General features: G+C 35.7%; 1 protein-coding gene across 7 annotated transcripts in view; it reads left to right on the top strand.

Annotated features, from left to right (window-relative positions):
* LOC101893320 (tubulin monoglutamylase TTLL4) overlaps window positions 1–22534 on the top strand; it is a 55378-nt gene that overhangs the window by 3524 nt on the left and 29320 nt on the right. For all 7 annotated transcript variants that reach the window (XR_002194993.2, XM_011295960.3, XM_011295964.2 and 4 more), the window contains 7 exons: window positions 642–1225; window positions 1288–1584; window positions 2637–2978; window positions 3041–3227; window positions 3304–3599; window positions 3658–4097; window positions 4172–4339. Coding sequence is in view for 6 of the 7 variants with exons in the window: in XM_011295960.3 (XP_011294262.2) it covers window positions 642–1225; window positions 1288–1584; window positions 2637–2978; window positions 3041–3227; window positions 3304–3599; window positions 3658–4097; window positions 4172–4339 (2314 nt within the window). In the remaining variant the exon portion in view is untranslated. The remainder of the gene's footprint in view (window positions 1–641; window positions 1226–1287; window positions 1585–2636; window positions 2979–3040; window positions 3228–3303; window positions 3600–3657; window positions 4098–4171; window positions 4340–22534) is intronic.

The raw sequence follows: 22534 nt of genomic DNA, 5'->3' as shown, positions 1-22534 counted from the left end.
TATACATAAACGTGGACCTCCTGACGTACATTGATGCTGGTTTTGCTTACCTATATATTCAGATAACAATGATAACAATGCTTCAAACACCCATAAGAAAAAGGATTAGTTCATTCCAACTTTAACCCAAATTATATTGCAGAATCTGAGCGATTGGAGGCTTTTTAAAAAAAATTTAGGATTTGACTTGTTTTTTCATAATTTTCAATTATACGGCAATACGTTTTGTTTTCCAAAAAGACAGAAAATCTTGCCACGTGGTTAACGTTTTTCTAATATTCCACAAAATGGGCCATCCGGTTCAACTTTTGACAGCAGAAATATTTTGATGCAGCTCATTGATTTTTACATTTTCATTACAAAAAATAATGTATAACAAAAAACATAAACCGTTTCCGTTTAGTTTGGATTTGAGATCTAAATAAAAAAATAGCTCATCAACCGCTCTGAATTATCATATATTATGATAAATTACTTGCAGTTTTGCAAATATAATAACGAGACTATAGCTGAGATAACTATTTAGCGAGAACAACATTTCTCGTAATACAAAAAAAGTTTCATCGTATATAAAAGCATTTTTTTTTATTTTACTCTGATGTGCTGAGCATTATTGGTAATGTTTTTATTTTTTATTACAGTTTTAATTTTGATTTTGGCGATTGTCGTAGCGCCTGTCATTACGGACAGAACCATACCTGCTTTTGCAATCGAAATTCAAATACCCCACACAAGTCTAGGCCAAGAAATCTACCATCTGCTCGTAACATGCCTTCGTCCAAAAATATCTTACAATCTAATGAGGATTTGACATTTGATAAGTATGAATTACAGAATGACTACAATGAACATTCAGATACGACCCGCCAATACAGAAAGCACGTACTTAAAGAGAAATCGGCCAACAACAATGACAAGATTGCTTATGGAAGTTGGAACTGTGATTCATATAACCTCACTGCCATTGAAAGTATGCATGAATACATAGATTCAAAACAAAATGATGCTCACAAGTACCAAAAATCTAAATATTATGCCGATGAAAAATGCATTATTTCCCAAAAAAATAGTTCTAGAAAAAGCAAAGAACTACTTGAATATCAAAGGACCAAAGATTATTTAAACAATTATGAAAGATCGGACGAAGAGCCGTGTAATAGAACTAAAAATGATGAAAATGAAAATAATTCACTCACTTCATCAGAAGGGGGTGAAAAACATTCAGGTGATTTTTGAATGTTAATAAAAGCGACAATATAATGGTATGTTTTTCTCTCTCTATTGTAGGAACTGTTAAAAAAACTTCACCTTCATCAAAAAATCGTCGGGTTTTAATTTACAGTAATCAAAGTCCTAGATTATCTCACTTGATTTCCCATAAACGAAATTTGCGAACGAAAACAAAAGCTATCGTTGAGTGCAAACCGGATGCATTACCCAAAATTATGAAAGTTTGTCATTCCGGAGAAACAAAGTCTGCGATTTCTTATCGAAATAGTAATTATTCAATAACAAACAAACCAACATTTGATTCTAAAGAATTTTCTTCCGAAGAGAGTGATAGTGATCATGAATTGGATGATGGTATGTATGCAATATAAACACATTATGTTTCTACAGATATTCATTAAACTCAGAAAAATGAAGCTCTATTAAGTACAAATTAAACACACTTTAATATTTTTTTTTGTAACACCTCGGAATAGTTCTAGATGCCTATGTAAAAAAATTAATCTTGCTATTTCGCATAGCTATGTTAAATTTGTTAACTTGTAACATGTCAAAATTTTGGGCTGCCGTGATAGAAGCCTATTATATTATTATGGTGGAAATCGGAAAATATTTAGGGATTTAAGTGCATAAAAAACATAACTTTTCCCGATTTTGCAGTCGCTCTACTTGTTAAAATTGTCAACCAATCGACGCGGAATGTTGCATGGAGTTAGAGTTTGGGATACATACAAATTAGAGAATGAAAACAATTTACACTCCCATGTAAATATTTTTAATGCTAAAGGTCATCTACATTTTTCTATACTGCAAGAAAACGCCTTTGCCATTATTTGATGAGGGGAATGGGCCAAAAACATAAATATGCATGAATTAAATGAAGTGTTATTCTAGCAAACGTATATTTCTAAAAAAGGAAAAAAAAAAAAAAAATATATATATATATATATATATATATATATAATATATATATATATATATATATATATATATATATATATATATATATATATATATATATATATATATATATATATATATATATATATATATATATATATATATATATATATGTATATATATATATATATTTTTTTTTTTTTTGTGGCTTCCGATCTATGCGGATTTTTTGAACAGAGGAAGGTAAATTAAAATTGAATACATTGTTTGTAAGAGAGAACAAACTTTATTTATTTTGTAATGCATTTTTACATAGGCCAATTAAATATTCCAATCTCTTGTTCAGATCTACAGATTTATCTTTATCAGAAATTATAGTGTTGTAGGATATCACTTGATCGGCTTAGCGTTTGCTTATTTTAATATGTATGTTGTAAGTGCCTGTAGCACTTACAGATTACTTAATTTTTATTAACAATGTAAACTTTTTTCATCTTTGTATTTAGTTTCTGACTTTGATGAGGACGATGATTCCGATGTATCTTCCGATTCAGAAGAATGTTATCGATCACATGCCTACAAATTCACACATTCATTTGATGCTATTTCGACCACTGCATCTGTTTTGTCTTCCCTTAATTCTGTGGATAGTTTAACGAACCCAGAAAGCCTTCTAGTGCCAAGTTTATTTCCTAATGTACCACCGTATTTAGCATTTTCTTCAAATACAAAAAAAGGTCCAGATGTTCCGGCTGATTTATACCGCATCCTAAAATGGAGAGTTACGACAGTAATGCCAAGAGTAGTGCGAACGATTTTATCTAATAGTGGAATGCGATTGCTAAAAAGTAGGTTTTCATTTTGGAATTACTGAAGTAACACTTATACTGCAATTTTATTAATTTTATAGAAACAAATGACTGGATGGGGGTTTGGGGGAAACATATGAAGTCGCCATGTTTCAAAACAGTACGCCCCTATCAAAAAATAAATCACCTACCAGGTTCGTTTAAGATTGGTCGCAAAGATTCATGTTGGAAAAATCTAGTTAAGCAAATGGCAAAACATGGGAAGAAGGAATTTGGCTTTATGCCCAAGTAAGTACGATTTGGGTTTTATATATTTTCAGTTTTATCATACATTAACCCACACCGATCTGTCATGAATATTTAGAACGTACATTATGCCCAATGACCTAAAACAATTTCGCAAAAGTTGGCCCAAATACTACCAGAGAAATGTCAAATGGATTATCAAGCCACCAGCTAGTGCTAGAGGTTCCGGTATAAGAGTTGTGGACAGATGGGCACAAATCCCCAAACGAAAGTCCTTTATTGTCCAGAAATACGTTGAGCGTCCTCTGCTAATAAATGGTAGTAAATTTGATTTACGACTATATGTTCTAGTAACATCGATGAATCCACTACGCGTTTTCATGTATCACAATGGCTTAGCCCGCTTTGCATCAGGTATATAAATTATTTTAATAATTTTAACGCGTGGATAATATTTTATGTCTATTAAAAGTCAAATACAGTGATAAATCGGATACGTTAAGTGATCGGTGTATGCACTTAACGAATTACAGTATCAATAAATTTTCATCAAATTATGCGAAAAACGAAGATGTCAATGCTTGCCACGGTCACAAATGGACAATTAAATCACTGTGGAATTATCTAGGAAACCGTGGCGTACATACTGAACTCTTATGGGATGCCCTACGGAGCTTAGTTCTGCGAACTATTTTAGCTGGAGAAAATTCTATAAACAACATGATTAGAACTAATGTGGAATCAAAGTATAGCTGTTTCGAGCTGTTTGGGTTTGATGTCTTATTAGATGCTGATTTAATCCCATGGCTATTGGAAGTCAACATATCACCATCATTGCATTCAGAATTGCCACTGGATGCGCATGTAAAGGCACCTCTCGTCCAGAGTGTATTAAACACTGCACTTTATAATGTAATACTAATAAACACATACATATTTACTTGATTTACTACAAAACAAAAAAATATTGATTTTTCCATATTTAGGTACCACCGAAGCTTACCATAGAACGCCAAAAAGAAATTGCAGCTGAAATGTCCCTACAGCCTGGACCCATTTGTTATGACAAAAGACTATACATTAACTATTTATCGCGTACAGAGAAAATAAAACACAGTACATTTACTCGCAAAACGATGGAGGACCGAAATGAGGTAAGATCCTGTTTTACGTTATATAAATGTGTTTAAAACTTGTATTGTGAAAAAGAAAATAGATTAAAAAGTCAGTGTCAAACAATTATTTTCCGAAACATACTTTTATGTTAACAAGTAAAAATGCTGTTGAATACCATCCACCGTTTGGAACGAATTTGGCAATCTTTAAAATAATAAAATCCGTTAAAAATTCTATTAAAATCTTAAAAATACCGAATGTAGCCGTTATATTAGGGTCTATACCACGACGTGGACCTGCATAGGCAACTTTTGTCATATGCCATTACAATATTCAAATGTGAAACTTGAACAAAAAAATCGGTGAATAATGTAGCAAAGTCATCAAAATACCTACTATAGGGAGGGGACTATGGGGACTATACGAAGGCGTGGACCTGCACAGACAATTTTCTGTCATCGGCTGTAATATCCATTACGAACTTTAAATACCAAATTTGAAACAATTCCGGTGAATAATGTCGCTAAAATCATCAAAGTGCCGAATATCGTGAGATACCGTTATGTGGGGGCTATACGAAGACATGGACCTGCACAGACAATTTCCTTTCATAGGCGGTAGTATCCATTACGAACTTCAAATACCACATTTGAAACAATTCTGGTGAGTAATGTCGCTAAAATCATCAAAATACCAAATATCGGGAGATACCGTTATATGGGGGCTGTACCAAGACGTGGACCTGCACAGACAATTTTCCATTCCATTATTATTATTATCCATTACGAACTTCAAATACCAAATTTGAAACAATTCCGGTGAATAATGTCGCTAAAATCATCAAAGTGCCGAATATCGGAAGGTACCGTTATATGGGGGCTATACGAAGACATGGACCTGCACAGACAATTTTCTGCCATAGGCTGTAGCATCCATTACGAACTTCAAATACCAAATTTGAAACAATTCCGGTGAATAATGTCGGTAAAATCATTAAAATACCGAAAGTAGGGAGGTACCATTATATGGGGGCTATACCAAAACGTGGACCTACCAATTTTCAATACCAAAAGCCCTACAGACATAATATACATTTAAGTAAAATTTTATCAACCTACTTCATTTCGTTCGGAAGCTAGAGTGATTTCCACAGACGGACGGACATCGCTAAATCGACGTAGAATTGTATGCTGATTAAGAATATACATACTTTGTGGGGTCTAAAATGTTACAAAGGGTATGATAAACTTAATATACCTTCCCATACGATGGTATAAAATTCGGTAATATTTAATGATTTTTGCTATTAAAATATTAGTTTAAATTAAACGAATTACTTTCAATCAAATAATATTTAATCGATCACATTGGGTTGCTTACGAAGAACTTGAAAGGGTTTGGTCATTAGAGTTGCTCGTTGATTTTTAGATAAATCGTGAAATGATTATTTAAAACTTTCCGTGATCTTTCGTGATTAAAAAAGGTGTGAAATCAAAGTGTTTTGTTTATGAAATTTTTTTTTAGTTGGAACTTCATTGTCTATATGTAATAATACTTCTGCAAAGTAAAACAAGTAAGCAAAGGCTACAGTCGAGCGGGGCCGACCGTTGAATACCCTACAACACTATAATAAACGATACGACGAGATACTCGAAAGAATTCCACAAGATATTGTGACAAATAATAAAAGAAAACCATCAGGTTTCGTTCTCTAATTTTCGAATAATAGCAACTTAAGCTAATTTGCTCATTTCCAATTTATTGGTAGATGTTGCACGTAAATGGTCTTCGTAGATCTGAACCAATATTCCCAAAGACCTATAATCTCTCAGAAGTGGCAAAAGATTAACATTTATTATTGGTTTTTGACTGAAACGCATCTATATGCGATACAGACATTTGACTATATTCTTCAACGAAATCAGCGTTAACGAAATAGTCAGAAGTGTGTCTTTCCTGTATTTGTGAATTCTCCAAAAAGTCACTGGAATGGACATTTTCGTATTTTGTCTACAAAAGTTGGCAAACTATTTCGCACATTGAATATTCTTGGATGGCCATCCAAAACTGCTTGGCTTTTGCAATGTCCGGTAACCCCCATTCAAATGTGCGTGAGGGTCGGGCGATAATTACGACCTACTGACAATTTTGCAGTTTTTTGGTCCATTTCAACCCCTAAATATATGGCGATCATCTCCAAAAACAGTGGGCTTCTATTCTGACCCTCTCCATGCAAAATTTCGTAAGGATCGGGCAATAAATGCGATCTGTATATGATATCCTGATATCCTAACTACTTAGTTTTGTTAGCTGTAGAAATATTACCAAATGTTTAATTCAAAATGAAAATATGCCAAAAATATGACAAAATTGAAAAAATATGAGAAAATTTTAGAAAATCAATATTTTCATCTTTAGAGATATTTTTATGCGATTTTTTACACGTTTTTTCTTTCCTGCCAAGAGGCCATTCTGAATTAATGAGAACTGTCGAAATTAGTTCAGCCGTTCTCGACATATAAGAGATCTTTCAAGCATATCTTCTTTGATAGACATATATATCGCACATATTTTGCTATATATCCGATTAGTTGGATGTTAACATCAATGTAAAGATCAGAAGTAACTTTGTCATGGCTTTGTGATTTCGCTGGGATTTAAAATATTCGCGGTTTAATGAAAAATTTTGAATTTTTTCAACACAAAAGATATGGTCTATTTTACCCGCTAAATATTATCCGATGACCACCCGAATTGGTAGGCTTCTTCCCTGCCCTATACTCTAGCTACATGCGAAATTCCGATTGGTCGATTGGTCTATAATTGCGACCTGTATAGCTACTGCAAAATCCGACATTTTTTCAGTATTTGGTCCATTTCAACCCCTAAACATTTGGCGATCATCTCCAAAAGCAATAGGGTTCTATTCTGACCCAAACCCCACCTTCGAGCAAAATTTCGTAAGGATCGGGCCATAATTGCGACCTGTAGCGTGATTACAAATTAACATGGACAGACGGACAGACGGACGGACGGACATACATAGCTAGATCGACTCAGCTCGGCGAGTTAGGAAGATCCATATATACTTTCCTATATGGGAAACCAATATTTCGTGGTGTTACATAATTTTTGGCCCAATCAAACTTATAATACCCCCAACACATAGTGTTGTAGGGTATAATTATTTCTTTTGAGGTTCAGTTTTTGTCATTTTTCTCTTTTGAATAAAACCTTTTCCTTTCCTTAAAAAATTGCAATTTAAAACCGAATGTGATAATAATGTTCATGCTTTGATGGTTTTTGAATGAATGTTTTTTGCTGTTTCTAACAAAATAACATATTTCGTCCCTTTGACCTTTTGTTGGGATTTAGTCATTCTGGGGATTGGCCGATTTTTTGCTTTCACAATAAGAGTCACATGATTAAATAAAGCAATTCAAGAGATTGCATTTGAATGAGATCTGTAGTGGAATTCTCTCTTTATTTAATGAGTCTGTAAAATTAAAATGCTTATAATTTCAGTAATTAACGAAATTTGTCGGTAAGTTAGCGATAAAATCCTACTACTGGTTTAATAGACATGAAATGTGAAAGAAATAATATATATTATTATAGCTAGATATTTTCCAAGGCATGTCTTGACCATCCCACTTTTGTATTTTTTTTTTCGGCCATTCGCTGCTACCAAACTTAATAACGTCATAGATGTCCTTAGGTGTAATTTTTGTGCCAAAACTACTCTGGCTATTCTGCTATTACTGTAGTGATCGCATCATTCTGCTATTCGGTCTATCGTGTTGTAAGAAGCCAACAAGGTTTCTTTATCAGAGCGCCAAGTGCTGCCGGTCAGAGACTTAAAAATCTTGTTCCTGCTTTTAATCTGGCCGCAGATACACAACGTTCATTCGTTTTATTTGGTCGTTTACACGAGGATATCATGTCGTTATTTTAATGCGTGTGATATTCTCTTCGTGGCTATAGGAAGTAAAATCTTCACTCGTGAAATCAGATATACGGTCTGGCACGACTTGGAGTAGATTACCAAATTTTATACTTTGGAATTCTAATCTCGTTATTTAATTTTTAGAGGACGTCGTCTTACATTTGTTTGGTTTATAGGCTTGATTCATATTAATCACTTTTGTTACTATTTCAGTACATGCTGCGTCCATGTGCATCCACATCAAATTTCTTGATATCTTGATAACGTGCCGTGATTTTCAAACAATTTAGAGTTATCGTTTCCTAGTATTATTTCTACGTCGATAAAAGTATTTGGAATTTTTAATTATATTCTTCGACTTCCGCATAATTCTGAAGTTAAAATTTCTCGAAGACTTTCCTTATTTCCGTTGGAGTTCCTACCGAATCCAACTAGGAGGAAATTCGATGCCATTAACTTCGCCTTTTCAAACAAATATAAAATGATAGTGAATTTGCTTTTAATGCGCACTATGAATATAATCATCAGGATGCGCCATCGCCCTAAAATTTTAGAAAACAAAATGTTGAGTTTTCAAACATCAGTTTCTGCTTAATTTGTTTGAGTAGAAACAGCCAGAAAGGGTTGCAATTAGATTTGTGTTAATCTAGTTCATAGTTCAGTATCCTGGTTCCTTAACTTTTACGTGATTTCAAACATTTTATATCACCCATATTTCATATCATTCCATACAAACGATCATTCGATCAACCTACATTTGTAAAACTTTAGTTTTAATACGCGGATTTAAAAAAAAATCGCAGACTTTCCAGATTAGGAGATTGCAACCGCCGGGCTTATATAAATCACATTACATTCAAAAAACTTGTTGGCATTTTTTAGCTTTTTCTATGGACATTAAGATGTATATTGTGTCTTAATGCATATAATTGGAAAATAACATAGAAAAAGGTGATTCCTGTAACACATGTTCCTATAATATTCACAGTATTAAGACCACATCCTCCGCGAAAAATATTTGTTTTTTAATCCCTCCGTGAATTATGCTAAAACATTTCATTTCAGCGAAATGTGTACATAGATTGCGTTAAAATACAACAACAGTTCACGAGTATCTATACTCAAAATATACATTTAAACATATGTTAAGCAAAGAACTTATATAAAAATATAAAATGTGTAAAAACGTTTCGTTCGTTCTGGATCAGGACCAAGTCACCTTCTTTTTTGAATGTTTGCTGTCGAATCGTTTTTCCATCGTTCACGTTCATTTTTTATATTTTCTGCTGGCAAAATAAGTTTTTCGTTAATGGAAATTCTTCGTTTTATATGTCATTCTGCTCCACAGCTATTAGTTGGTTCTGAATCAAATGATCTGCATTTATATCGTAGATTGCTAGAACTGCTTCGCTATACAACATTTGATTAGCCTCCTAAATGCATCTTACTGGTGTTCGCCCCAATGAAATTTATCGGCTGCACTCTTTCGTGTCAACATCGTTAGTGGTTTCGTTATGGCAGCATAGTATTTCACAAATTTTCGGAAGAAGTTCATTCGTTACACTTCGCTTACCTTTTCTTCTTCAGATGATATACCTTCTTATGGAACTGTATGGTCCAAATAAGAAATGTTATTCTTCTTCTATATCTATAAAAGAGGAAAATGTTTGTATGTTTGTTTGTTTGTTTGTAATTTATGGACTCGAAAACCGCTGAATAGATTTTCCTGAAAATTTCCATATATACTGCAACATCGCCTGAAAGTAACATAGGCTATATACATTTTTGAATTTCCGCTTGGAACTGGAGATATAGCACCAGAATCGGAGGTACCTCCCAAAAATTTAGAATTAATATGCACATATCTATTGATTGGTTGAAGACACAGTCTCCAAATTTGGAATACGTAACGGAATTTGGAACAAAAATAAGTTTGCCAAATTATATTGTAATCGGTTCAGATTTGGATATAGCTCCCATATATATTTTCGACCGATTTCGTTCATTTGATGCCTCAAACACAATATGAATGTTCGATTCCAATGAAATTTGGAATGTGTGACGGGATTTAATCCGAAAATAAATTTGTCAAATTATATTGAAATCGGTTCAGATTTGGATATAGCTCCCATATATATTTTCGGCCGATTTCAAGCATTTGATGCACCAGACACGCTATGTATCCCCAATTTCAATGAAATTTGAAACGTGTGATAGATTTTATCTAAAAAATTGATTTCACAAATTATATTGAAATCGGTTCAGATTTGGATATAGCTCCCATATACACATGCCACTCAACTTCAAAAGATTGCAGTTTACTGCACGCTTGGTATTTGCTATGAAATAAATAAATCCGAAGGACAAACCCTTCGTGTATGTGTGTCATGTTACTGCTTTTCTAATGGTTTTGGTTATTTACGCATTAAAGTAGTGCAATATATTTTTTTAATTTTTAAATTTGTTTTTTTTTAACATATATAACATATATTCGTAAATAAAATTTTGAATGCATATACAATCAAAAGGGGTAGCGAAGCGCACCGGGTTCAGCTAGTCGGCTATAAACGCACATTTTCGGCTCTTTTCTCCGAAACTGTGTTGTTGACATTGTTACGTTTCGGCTTATTCATTGTTGGTGTCATCACTTTTCTTACCTCGTTGTAGCTGCAGTCTGTGTAAATGTCTCCGAGAAGTGATTGCAGGTAATATAATCTAGGGAAAATTTATATTTTAATCCTTGGTTGTTGTTGTTGTAACAGTAGTACATGCATGTGTTTGCGTTCTGCTAATCTGGTTCCAGCTCCAGGTATAGAAATTCGGTTACTTTAATGGGCTGTAGCCAGAGATCTTCTGGAGTGGGTTGGGTAGGTTTTGCTGTGCAATTAAGGAGGACACGCAGGGCAGGCGTCACGCACATCTTCATCAATTCGTGCCCAATACGAATTGAGACGACTACACCATCCTGAACATAATTGTCCCAAAACTACCCTGGTTTGTAAGGTAGCTGACGTTCTTAAGCTGCAATGGGTGGGGGTGGACTCCGAGGACGGCATTCATTATACCCTACACCACAAGGTGGTCAGGGTATTATGTCTTTGTGCATTTGTTTGTAACAGGCAAAAGGAAACGAGATAGACCCATAGTTCCTTTTAATGATCTGCATAGAATCACATTCTGAGACGATTTATGCATGTCCGTCCGTCCGTCTGTCCATGTATTTTTGTAAACAAAGTACAGTTCGCATTTATTGCCCTATCCAGATGAAATTTTGCACAAATCATTTGTTTGGCCCAAGGACGAACCCTATTGTTATTGGAGATAATCGGTCAAAATTTAGATATAGCTCCCATATATCTTCGTTCGATTTGCCTTTTATTGTGCATCAAACGTGTAATATCAGCCCGAATAGTATGGAATTTTGCACGTACGATCAGATTGGACCTGAAAATAAGTATGCCAAATTTGATCGAAATCGGTTCAGATATAGCTATAGCTCCCATATATATTGTTCATCCGATTTGTTATTTTTGTCCTCCGCAGCCGTAATATGCACTCTGTAACAACAATATTTGGGGAAATATATCAAATACAGCTCAGAAATACATTTGCTAAATTTTATCGAGATCGGTTCAGATTTGGATATAGCTCCCATAATATTTGCCCAAATTGGATGAAATTTGGCACTTACGACCGAATTGAGTCTAGAAGCTGGTATGTCAAATTTGGTGAAGATCGGTTCAGATATAGCTATAGCTCCCATATATGCTGTTCATCCGATTTGTCATATTTGTTAGCCACAGCGGTAATATGCACTCCGTAACAACGATATTCAGGGAAATATATCAAATACAGCTCAGAAATATCTTTGCCAAATTTTATCGAGATCGGGGCTTCTTGATCTAGAGGTTCTCTCTTGTAGCGCTATATCATGTATGTCCTTCCTGACACGCCTGGTTGGGGGAGATTTATCCACCATATGATGGTTGGGATGACTCTTACGGTAACAACCAAGCAGGTACTGCAACGAATGCATATGATTATGCTGACGTAAGGGAAAGACTTTCCTCATGTATATGGTCCACTGGTGTCATGAGAAGGCACCCTGTCGCAGTTCTCAGGGCTGCGTTCTGGTAGGCCTGAATACTTTTCCACTGCGTTGCACTTGTATTCGCCGACAACACTGGAGCCGCATAGCTAACCACAGACCGACCTATCGCGTTATAAGAGATCAACAAGGTTTCTTTGTCCGCACCCCAAGTGCTTCCGGCTAGCGCCTTGAGGACCTTGTTCCTACTTTTCCACTTGTCGCAGATAGCTGTGGCTCGAGCGGACGACTTGAACATGCTGTCGAACGTGACCCCTAGAATCTTGGGGTAGATCGTGGTCGGTATTAGATTTCCCTCGACCTCCACATTCATCTCCGCAGACCATGTGGTAAAGAGTGTGGCCGTTGATTTTGTGGCGGATATTTTCCTATTCCTCGCGTGGAAGTATGCGGCAAGCTCCGCGAGATAGGGGTTCAGCCTTTCACATATTTCATCGACCACTGGGCCTGACGCCATGATCGTACAATCATCCGCATACGTTACGATCTCAATGCCGTCTGGAGGGCGAGGAATTCCGGAAAGGTAGAGGTTAAACAGTTCCGGAGATATCACTCCACCTTGGGGAACTCCCTGTTTCACCCTACGGGCTTTGGACTTCTTGTTCCGGAATTCCACGTACGACTGGCGTCCACACATATAGTTGATTATACAACGTTTCAAACAAACTCTCTGCACGCCCTCAAACAGTATACATGTACATGCTAATCCTTGGTCATTAATTCCGTTGACGATGTTCTGTGTTATTATATCAGCATACGTCGTGTTGTCGTTTTGTCTGTGTCATTGTAGTGTGCACATCAGCTGCGTCTTCGTTTTGAGGAAAATCTGAAAGGAACTTGTTAACAAATTGCGGCCGACACAGAAACACCTCCTACAAAGAGTCAACCCAATACTTGGCAGCACCACCCATTTTTTGTTGCACTGCAAATATAACTGATACGTCGTCCCAGTTATATACGTCTATAAATCAACACGCCGTACAAATTGCGAAGTGTTTATAGATTCTTTCAATGATGAATTAAATTCTGGCAGCTGTTGAACTAATCTTTTTACGTTTCCAAAGAGTTGTATTTTGGGCAATTAACATGCCCGTGCAATGAAGATGTGAACTTTGGTAAACCAGGCGAAGCATTCTTAAAGACCGTTGGAATTACTGACGTTGTCGACTCAAAATCTGATTGTTACCATATCTTCCAATTGAGAAATTAGTTTTTACATATAATGGGGAGTTGCGAATCCGTGCAAATCCTTATCGTTGGAAACTTTGGTTCGTTCAATCAATTGTTTTTGTTTCGATAATGAGAAATACCAATTTGTCTGCATTTTGCTTGCTATTGCTTTAATGTGCACTTGTTGAAATCTTCCATCCTTTCTTGGTAGTCGCTTCTTATCCAGAGATCCCTTAACCCAAATGAAATAAAGACCGTTGGAATTACTGACGTTGTCGACTCAAAATCTGATTGTTACCATATCTTCCAATTGAGAAATTAGTTTTTACATATATTGGGGAGTTGCGAATCCGTGCAAATCCTTATCGTTGGAAACTTTGGTTCGTTCAATCAATTGTTTTTGTTTCGATAATGAGAAATACCAATTTGTCTGCATTTTGCTTGCTATTGCTTTAATGTGCACTTGTTGAAATCTTCCATCCTTTCTTGGTAGTCGCTTCTTATCCAGAGATCCCTTAACCCAAATGAAATAATACATAAACCTTTATTAAGAAAAATTATTCAGAGATCTAACATATTCGTGTTGTCAGAGTGGCTTCTTATGTTCAACTACCTCTTGCATTCTCAAAATACTTTACATTCTCAAATTACATGGTTACATATCCTAGGTATCTACTACTGTTTTAACATCTCACCAAGCAAACTCCTTCGATTGTTTGATTCGATGTCATAATTAATATCATGTGCTATAGTGCACATGTGGATGGAGTAAATTACATTTTTTTAACGGGGTCATAGATAATAGCCTTTGAACAGTTAACGAATTCAAGAAGAAAATATATCAAAGAGATCAAGCGTTTTGATTTTTGTTTTCAATGGTTTGAAATGACAAAAAAAATGACTCATATATTCTTAGACACGAATTTTCGCCTGGCCTCATTTTGATCGAACCTGTTCAGTTATAGCGATGATATTAACTGAAAAGGCAACAGGAACAACGAGTTTCCAAATAGGTGATGACGATACAAATTCAAAAAGTTCTTATAATTTTTCAAACAATGTAGATAAGTTCTCAAATCGAAAATATATTGAAAAAAAGTTTTTATCGATGTCAATTCCAATTGCGATGCCAATTACAAGTCCTTTACACATTTACAAAAGTCAGCAGAGATTTTTCTGTAATAAAATAACAACTAATTAGCAAAAAAAAACCTTTAAACACAAATAATCTTTGTTTCGTGACTACTTAGTTTTGTTAGCTGTAGAAATATTACCAAATGTTTAATTCAAAATGAAAATATGCCAAAAATATGACAAAATTGAAAAAATATGAGAAAATTTTAGAAAATCAATATTTTCATCTTTAGAGATATTTTTATGCGATTTTTTACACGTTTTTTCTTTCCTGCCAAGAGGCCATTCTGAATTAATGAGAACTGTCGAAATTAGTTCAGCCGTTCTCGACATATAAGAGATCTTTCAAGCATATCTTCTTTGATAGACATATATATCGCACATATTTTGCTATATATCCGATTAGTTGGATGTTAACATCAATGTAAAGATCAGAAGTAACTTTGTCATGGCTTTGTGATTTCGCTGGGATTTAAAATATTCGCGGTTTAATGAAAAATTTTGAATTTTTTCAACACAAAAGATATGGTCTATTTTACCCGCTAAATATTATCCGATGACCACCCGAATTGGTAGGCTTCTTCCCTGCCCTATACTCTAGCTACATGCGAAATTCCGATTGGTCGATTGGTCTATAATTGCGACCTGTATAGCTACTGCAAAATCCGACATTTTTTCAGTATTTGGTCCATTTCAACCCCTAAACATTTGGCGATCATCTCCAAAAGCAATAGGGTTCTATTCTGACCCAAACCCCACCTTCGAGCAAAATTTCGTAAGGATCGGGCCATAATTGCGACCTGTAGCGTGATTACAAATTAACATGGACAGACGGACAGACGGACGGACGGACATACATAGCTAGATCGACTCAGCTCGGCGAGTTAGGAAGATCCATATATACTTTCCTATATGGGAAACCAATATTTCGTGGTGTTACATAATTTTTGGCCCAATCAAACTTATAATACCCCCAACACATAGTGTTGTAGGGTATAATTATTTCTTTTGAGGTTCAGTTTTTGTCATTTTTCTCTTTTGAATAAAACCTTTTCCTTTCCTTAAAAAATTGCAATTTAAAACCGAATGTGATAATAATGTTCATGCTTTGATGGTTTTTGAATGAATGTTTTTTGCTGTTTCTAACAAAATAACATATTTCGTCCCTTTGACCTTTTGTTGGGATTTAGTCATTCTGGGGATTGGCCGATTTTTTGCTTTCACAATAAGAGTCACATGATTAAATAAAGCAATTCAAGAGATTGCATTTGAATGAGATCTGTAGTGGAATTCTCTCTTTATTTAATGAGTCTGTAAAATTAAAATGCTTATAATTTCAGTAATTAACGAAATTTGTCGGTAAGTTAGCGATAAAATCCTACTACTGGTTTAATAGACATGAAATGTGAAAGAAATAATATATATTATTATAGCTAGATATTTTCCAAGGCATGTCTTGACCATCCCACTTTTGTATTTTTTTTTTCGGCCATTCGCTGCTACCAAACTTAATAACGTCATAGATGTCCTTAGGTGTAATTTTTGTGCCAAAACTACTCTGGCTATTCTGCTATTACTGTAGTGATCGCATCATTCTGCTATTCGGTCTATCGTGTTGTAAGAAGCCAACAAGGTTTCTTTATCAGAGCGCCAAGTGCTGCCGGTCAGAGACTTAAAAATCTTGTTCCTGCTTTTAATCTGGCCGCAGATACACAACGTTCATTCGTTTTATTTGGTCGTTTACACGAGGATATCATGTCGTTATTTTAATGCGTGTGATATTCTCTTCGTGGCTATAGGAAGTAAAATCTTCACTCGTGAAATCAGATATACGGTCTGGCACGACTTGGAGTAGATTACCAAATTTTATACTTTGGAATTCTAATCTCGTTATTTAATTTTTAGAGGACGTCGTCTTACATTTGTTTGGTTTATAGGCTTGATTCATATTAATCACTTTTGTTACTATTTCAGTACATGCTGCGTCCATGTGCATCCACATCAAATTTCTTGATATCTTGATAACGTGCCGTGATTTTCAAACAATTTAGAGTTATCGTTTCCTAGTATTATTTCTACGTCGATAAAAGTATTTGGAATTTTTAATTATATTCTTCGACTTCCGCATAATTCTGAAGTTAAAATTTCTCGAAGACTTTCCTTATTTCCGTTGGAGTTCCTACCGAATCCAACTAGGAGGAAATTCGATGCCATTAACTTCGCCTTTTCAAACAAATATAAAATGATAGTGAATTTGCTTTTAATGCGCACTATGAATATAATCATCAGGATGCGCCATCGCCCTAAAATTTTAGAAAACAAAATGTTGAGTTTTCAAACATCAGTTTCTGCTTAATTTGTTTGAGTAGAAACAGCCAGAAAGGGTTGCAATTAGATTTGTGTTAATCTAGTTCATAGTTCAGTATCCTGGTTCCTTAACTTTTACGTGATTTCAAACATTTTATATCACCCATATTTCATATCATTCCATACAAACGATCATTCGATCAACCTACATTTGTAAAACTTTAGTTTTAATACGCGGATTTAAAAAAAAATCGCAGACTTTCCAGATTAGGAGATTGCAACCGCCGGGCTTATATAAATCACATTACATTCAAAAAACTTGTTGGCATTTTTTAGCTTTTTCTATGGACATTAAGATGTATATTGTGTCTTAATGCATATAATTGGAAAATAACATAGAAAAAGGTGATTCCTGTAACACATGTTCCTATAATATTCACAGTATTAAGACCACATCCTCCGCGAAAAATATTTGTTTTTTAATCCCTCCGTGAATTATGCTAAAACATTTCATTTCAGCGAAATGTGTACATAGATTGCGTTAAAATACAACAACAGTTCACGAGTATCTATACTCAAAATATACATTTAAACATATGTTAAGCAAAGAACTTATATAAAAATATAAAATGTGTAAAAACGTTTCGTTCGTTCTGGATCAGGACCAAGTCACCTTCTTTTTTGAATGTTTGCTGTCGAATCGTTTTTCCATCGTTCACGTTCATTTTTTATATTTTCTGCTGGCAAAATAAGTTTTTCGTTAATGGAAATTCTTCGTTTTATATGTCATTCTGCTCCACAGCTATTAGTTGGTTCTGAATCAAATGATCTGCATTTATATCGTAGATTGCTAGAACTGCTTCGCTATACAACATTTGATTAGCCTCCTAAATGCATCTTACTGGTGTTCGCCCCAATGAAATTTATCGGCTGCACTCTTTCGTGTCAACATCGTTAGTGGTTTCGTTATGGCAGCATAGTATTTCACAAATTTTCGGAAGAAGTTCATTCGTTACACTTCGCTTACCTTTTCTTCTTCAGATGATATACCTTCTTATGGAACTGTATGGTCCAAATAAGAAATGTTATTCTTCTTCTATATCTATAAAAGAGGAAAATGTTTGTATGTTTGTTTGTTTGTTTGTAATTTATGGACTCGAAAACCGCTGAATAGATTTTCCTGAAAATTTCCATATATACTGCAACATCGCCTGAAAGTAACATAGGCTATATACATTTTTGAATTTCCGCTTGGAACTGGAGATATAGCACCAGAATCGGAGGTACCTCCCAAAAATTTAGAATTAATATGCACATATCTATTGATTGGTTGAAGACACAGTCTCCAAATTTGGAATACGTAACGGAATTTGGAACAAAAATAAGTTTGCCAAATTATATTGTAATCGGTTCAGATTTGGATATAGCTCCCATATATATTTTCGACCGATTTCGTTCATTTGATGCCTCAAACACAATATGAATGTTCGATTCCAATGAAATTTGGAATGTGTGACGGGATTTAATCCGAAAATAAATTTGTCAAATTATATTGAAATCGGTTCAGATTTGGATATAGCTCCCATATATATTTTCGGCCGATTTCAAGCATTTGATGCACCAGACACGCTATGTATCCCCAATTTCAATGAAATTTGAAACGTGTGATAGATTTTATCTAAAAAATTGATTTCACAAATTATATTGAAATCGGTTCAGATTTGGATATAGCTCCCATATACACATGCCACTCAACTTCAAAAGATTGCAGTTTACTGCACGCTTGGTATTTGCTATGAAATAAATAAATCCGAAGGACAAACCCTTCGTGTATGTGTGTCATGTTACTGCTTTTCTAATGGTTTTGGTTATTTACGCATTAAAGTAGTGCAATATATTTTTTTAATTTTTAAATTTGTTTTTTTTTAACATATATAACATATATTCGTAAATAAAATTTTGAATGCATATACAATCAAAAGGGGTAGCGAAGCGCACCGGGTTCAGCTAGTCGGCTATAAACGCACATTTTCGGCTCTTTTCTCCGAAACTGTGTTGTTGACATTGTTACGTTTCGGCTTATTCATTGTTGGTGTCATCACTTTTCTTACCTCGTTGTAGCTGCAGTCTGTGTAAATGTCTCCGAGAAGTGATTGCAGGTAATATAATCTAGGGAAAATTTATATTTTAATCCTTGGTTGTTGTTGTTGTAACAGTAGTACATGCATGTGTTTGCGTTCTGCTAATCTGGTTCCAGCTCCAGGTATAGAAATTCGGTTACTTTAATGGGCTGTAGCCAGAGATCTTCTGGAGTGGGTTGGGTAGGTTTTGCTGTGCAATTAAGGAGGACACGCAGGGCAGGCGTCACGCACATCTTCATCAATTCGTGCCCAATACGAATTGAGACGACTACACCATCCTGAACATAATTGTCCCAAAACTACCCTGGTTTGTAAGGTAGCTGACGTTCTTAAGCTGCAATGGGTGGGGGTGGACTCCGAGGACGGCATTCATTATACCCTACACCACAAGGTGGTCAGGGTATTATGTCTTTGTGCATTTGTTTGTAACAGGCAAAAGGAAACGAGATAGACCCATAGTTCCTTTTAATGATCTGCATAGAATCACATTCTGAGACGATTTATGCATGTCCGTCCGTCCGTCTGTCCATGTATTTTTGTAAACAAAGTACAGTTCGCATTTATTGCCCTATCCAGATGAAATTTTGCACAAATCATTTGTTTGGCCCAAGGACGAACCCTATTGTTATTGGAGATAATCGGTCAAAATTTAGATATAGCTCCCATATATATCTTCGTTCGATTTGCCTTTTATTGTGCATCAAACGTGTAATATCAGCCCGAATAGTATGGAATTTTGCACGTACGATCAGATTGGACCTGAAAATAAGTATGCCAAATTTGATCGAAATCGGTTCAGATATAGCTATAGCTCCCATATATATTGTTCATCCGATTTGTTATTTTTGTCCTCCGCAGCCGTAATATGCACTCTGTAACAACAATATTTGGGGAAATATATCAAATACAGCTCAGAAATACATTTGCTAAATTTTATCGAGATCGGTTCAGATTTGGATATAGCTCCCATAATATTTGCCCAAATTGGATGAAATTTGGCACTTACGACCGAATTGAGTCTAGAAGCTGGTATGTCAAATTTGGTGAAGATCGGTTCAGATATAGCTATAGCTCCCATATATGCTGTTCATCCGATTTGTCATATTTGTTAGCCACAGCGGTAATATGCACTCCGTAACAACGATATTCAGGGAAATATATCAAATACAGCTCAGAAATATCTTTGCCAAATTTTATCGAGATCGGGGCTTCTTGATCTAGAGGTTCTCTCTTGTAGCGCTATATCATGTATGTCCTTCCTGACACGCCTGGTTGGGGGAGATTTATCCACCATATGATGGTTGGGATGACTCTTACGGTAACAACCAAGCAGGTACTGCAACGAATGCATATGATTATGCTGACGTAAGGGAAAGACTTTCCTCATGTATATGGTCCACTGGTGTCATGAGAAGGCACCCTGTCGCAGTTCTCAGGGCTGCGTTCTGGTAGGCCTGAATACTTTTCCACTGCGTTGCACTTGTATTCGCCGACAACACTGGAGCCGCATAGCTAACCACAGACCGACCTATCGCGTTATAAGAGATCAACAAGGTTTCTTTGTCCGCACCCCAAGTGCTTCCGGCTAGCGCCTTGAGGACCTTGTTCCTACTTTTCCACTTGTCGCAGATAGCTGTGGCTCGAGCGGACGACTTGAACATGCTGTCGAACGTGACCCCTAGAATCTTGGGGTAGATCGTGGTCGGTATTAGATTTCCCTCGACCTCCACATTCATCTCCGCAGACCATGTGGTAAAGAGTGTGGCCGTTGATTTTGTGGCGGATATTTTCCTATTCCTCGCGTGGAAGTATGCGGCAAGCTCCGCGAGATAGGGGTTCAGCCTTTCACATATTTCATCGACCACTGGGCCTGACGCCATGATCGTACAATCATCCGCATACGTTACGATCTCAATGCCGTCTGGAGGGCGAGGAATTCCGGAAAGGTAGAGGTTAAACAGTTCCGGAGATATCACTCCACCTTGGGGAACTCCCTGTTTCACCCTACGGGCTTTGGACTTCTTGTTCCGGAATTCCACGTACGACTGGCGTCCACACATATAGTTGATTATACAACGTTTCAAACAAACTCTCTGCACGCCCTCAAACAGTATACATGTACATGCTAATCCTTGGTCATTAATTCCGTTGACGATGTTCTGTGTTATTATATCAGCATACGTCGTGTTGTCGTTTTGTCTGTGTCATTGTAGTGTGCACATCAGCTGCGTCTTCGTTTTGAGGAAAATCTGAAAGGAACTTGTTAACAAATTGCGGCCGACACAGAAACACCTCCTACAAAGAGTCAACCCAATACTTGGCAGCACCACCCATTTTTTGTTGCACTGCAAATATAACTGATACGTCGTCCCAGTTATATACGTCTATAAATCAACACGCCGTACAAATTGCGAAGTGTTTATAGATTCTTTCAATGATGAATTAAATTCTGGCAGCTGTTGAACTAATCTTTTTACGTTTCCAAAGAGTTGTATTTTGGGCAATTAACATGCCCGTGCAATGAAGATGTGAACTTTGGTAAACCAGGCGAAGCATTCTTAAAGACCGTTGGAATTACTGACGTTGTCGACTCAAAATCTGATTGTTACCATATCTTCCAATTGAGAAATTAGTTTTTACATATAATGGGGAGTTGCGAATCCGTGCAAATCCTTATCGTTGGAAACTTTGGTTCGTTCAATCAATTGTTTTTGTTTCGATAATGAGAAATACCAATTTGTCTGCATTTTGCTTGCTATTGCTTTAATGTGCACTTGTTGAAATCTTCCATCCTTTCTTGGTAGTCGCTTCTTATCCAGAGATCCCTTAACCCAAATGAAATAAAGACCGTTGGAATTACTGACGTTGTCGACTCAAAATCTGATTGTTACCATATCTTCCAATTGAGAAATTAGTTTTTACATATATTGGGGAGTTGCGAATCCGTGCAAATCCTTATCGTTGGAAACTTTGGTTCGTTCAATCAATTGTTTTTGTTTCGATAATGAGAAATACCAATTTGTCTGCATTTTGCTTGCTATTGCTTTAATGTGCACTTGTTGAAATCTTCCATCCTTTCTTGGTAGTCGCTTCTTATCCAGAGATCCCTTAACCCAAATGAAATAATACATAAACCTTTATTAAGAAAAATTATTCAGAGATCTAACATATTCGTGTTGTCAGAGTGGCTTCTTATGTTCAACTACCTCTTGCATTCTCAAAATACTTTACATTCTCAAATTACATGGTTACATATCCTAGGTATCTACTACTGTTTTAACATCTCACCAAGCAAACTCCTTCGATTGTTTGATTCGATGTCATAATTAATATCATGTGCTATAGTGCACATGTGGATGGAGTAAATTACATTTTTTTAACGGGGTCATAGATAATAGCCTTTGAACAGTTAACGAATTCAAGAAGA

The sequence above is a fragment of the Musca domestica genome, unplaced genomic scaffold (assembly GCF_030504385.1).
Source record: "Musca domestica strain aabys unplaced genomic scaffold, Musca_domestica.polishedcontigs.V.1.1 11, whole genome shotgun sequence".
NCBI lineage: Eukaryota > Metazoa > Arthropoda > Insecta > Diptera > Muscidae > Musca > Musca domestica.
Note: the sequence above shows the minus strand (reverse complement) of the source record. Positions and strands in the feature narration are given on the sequence as shown.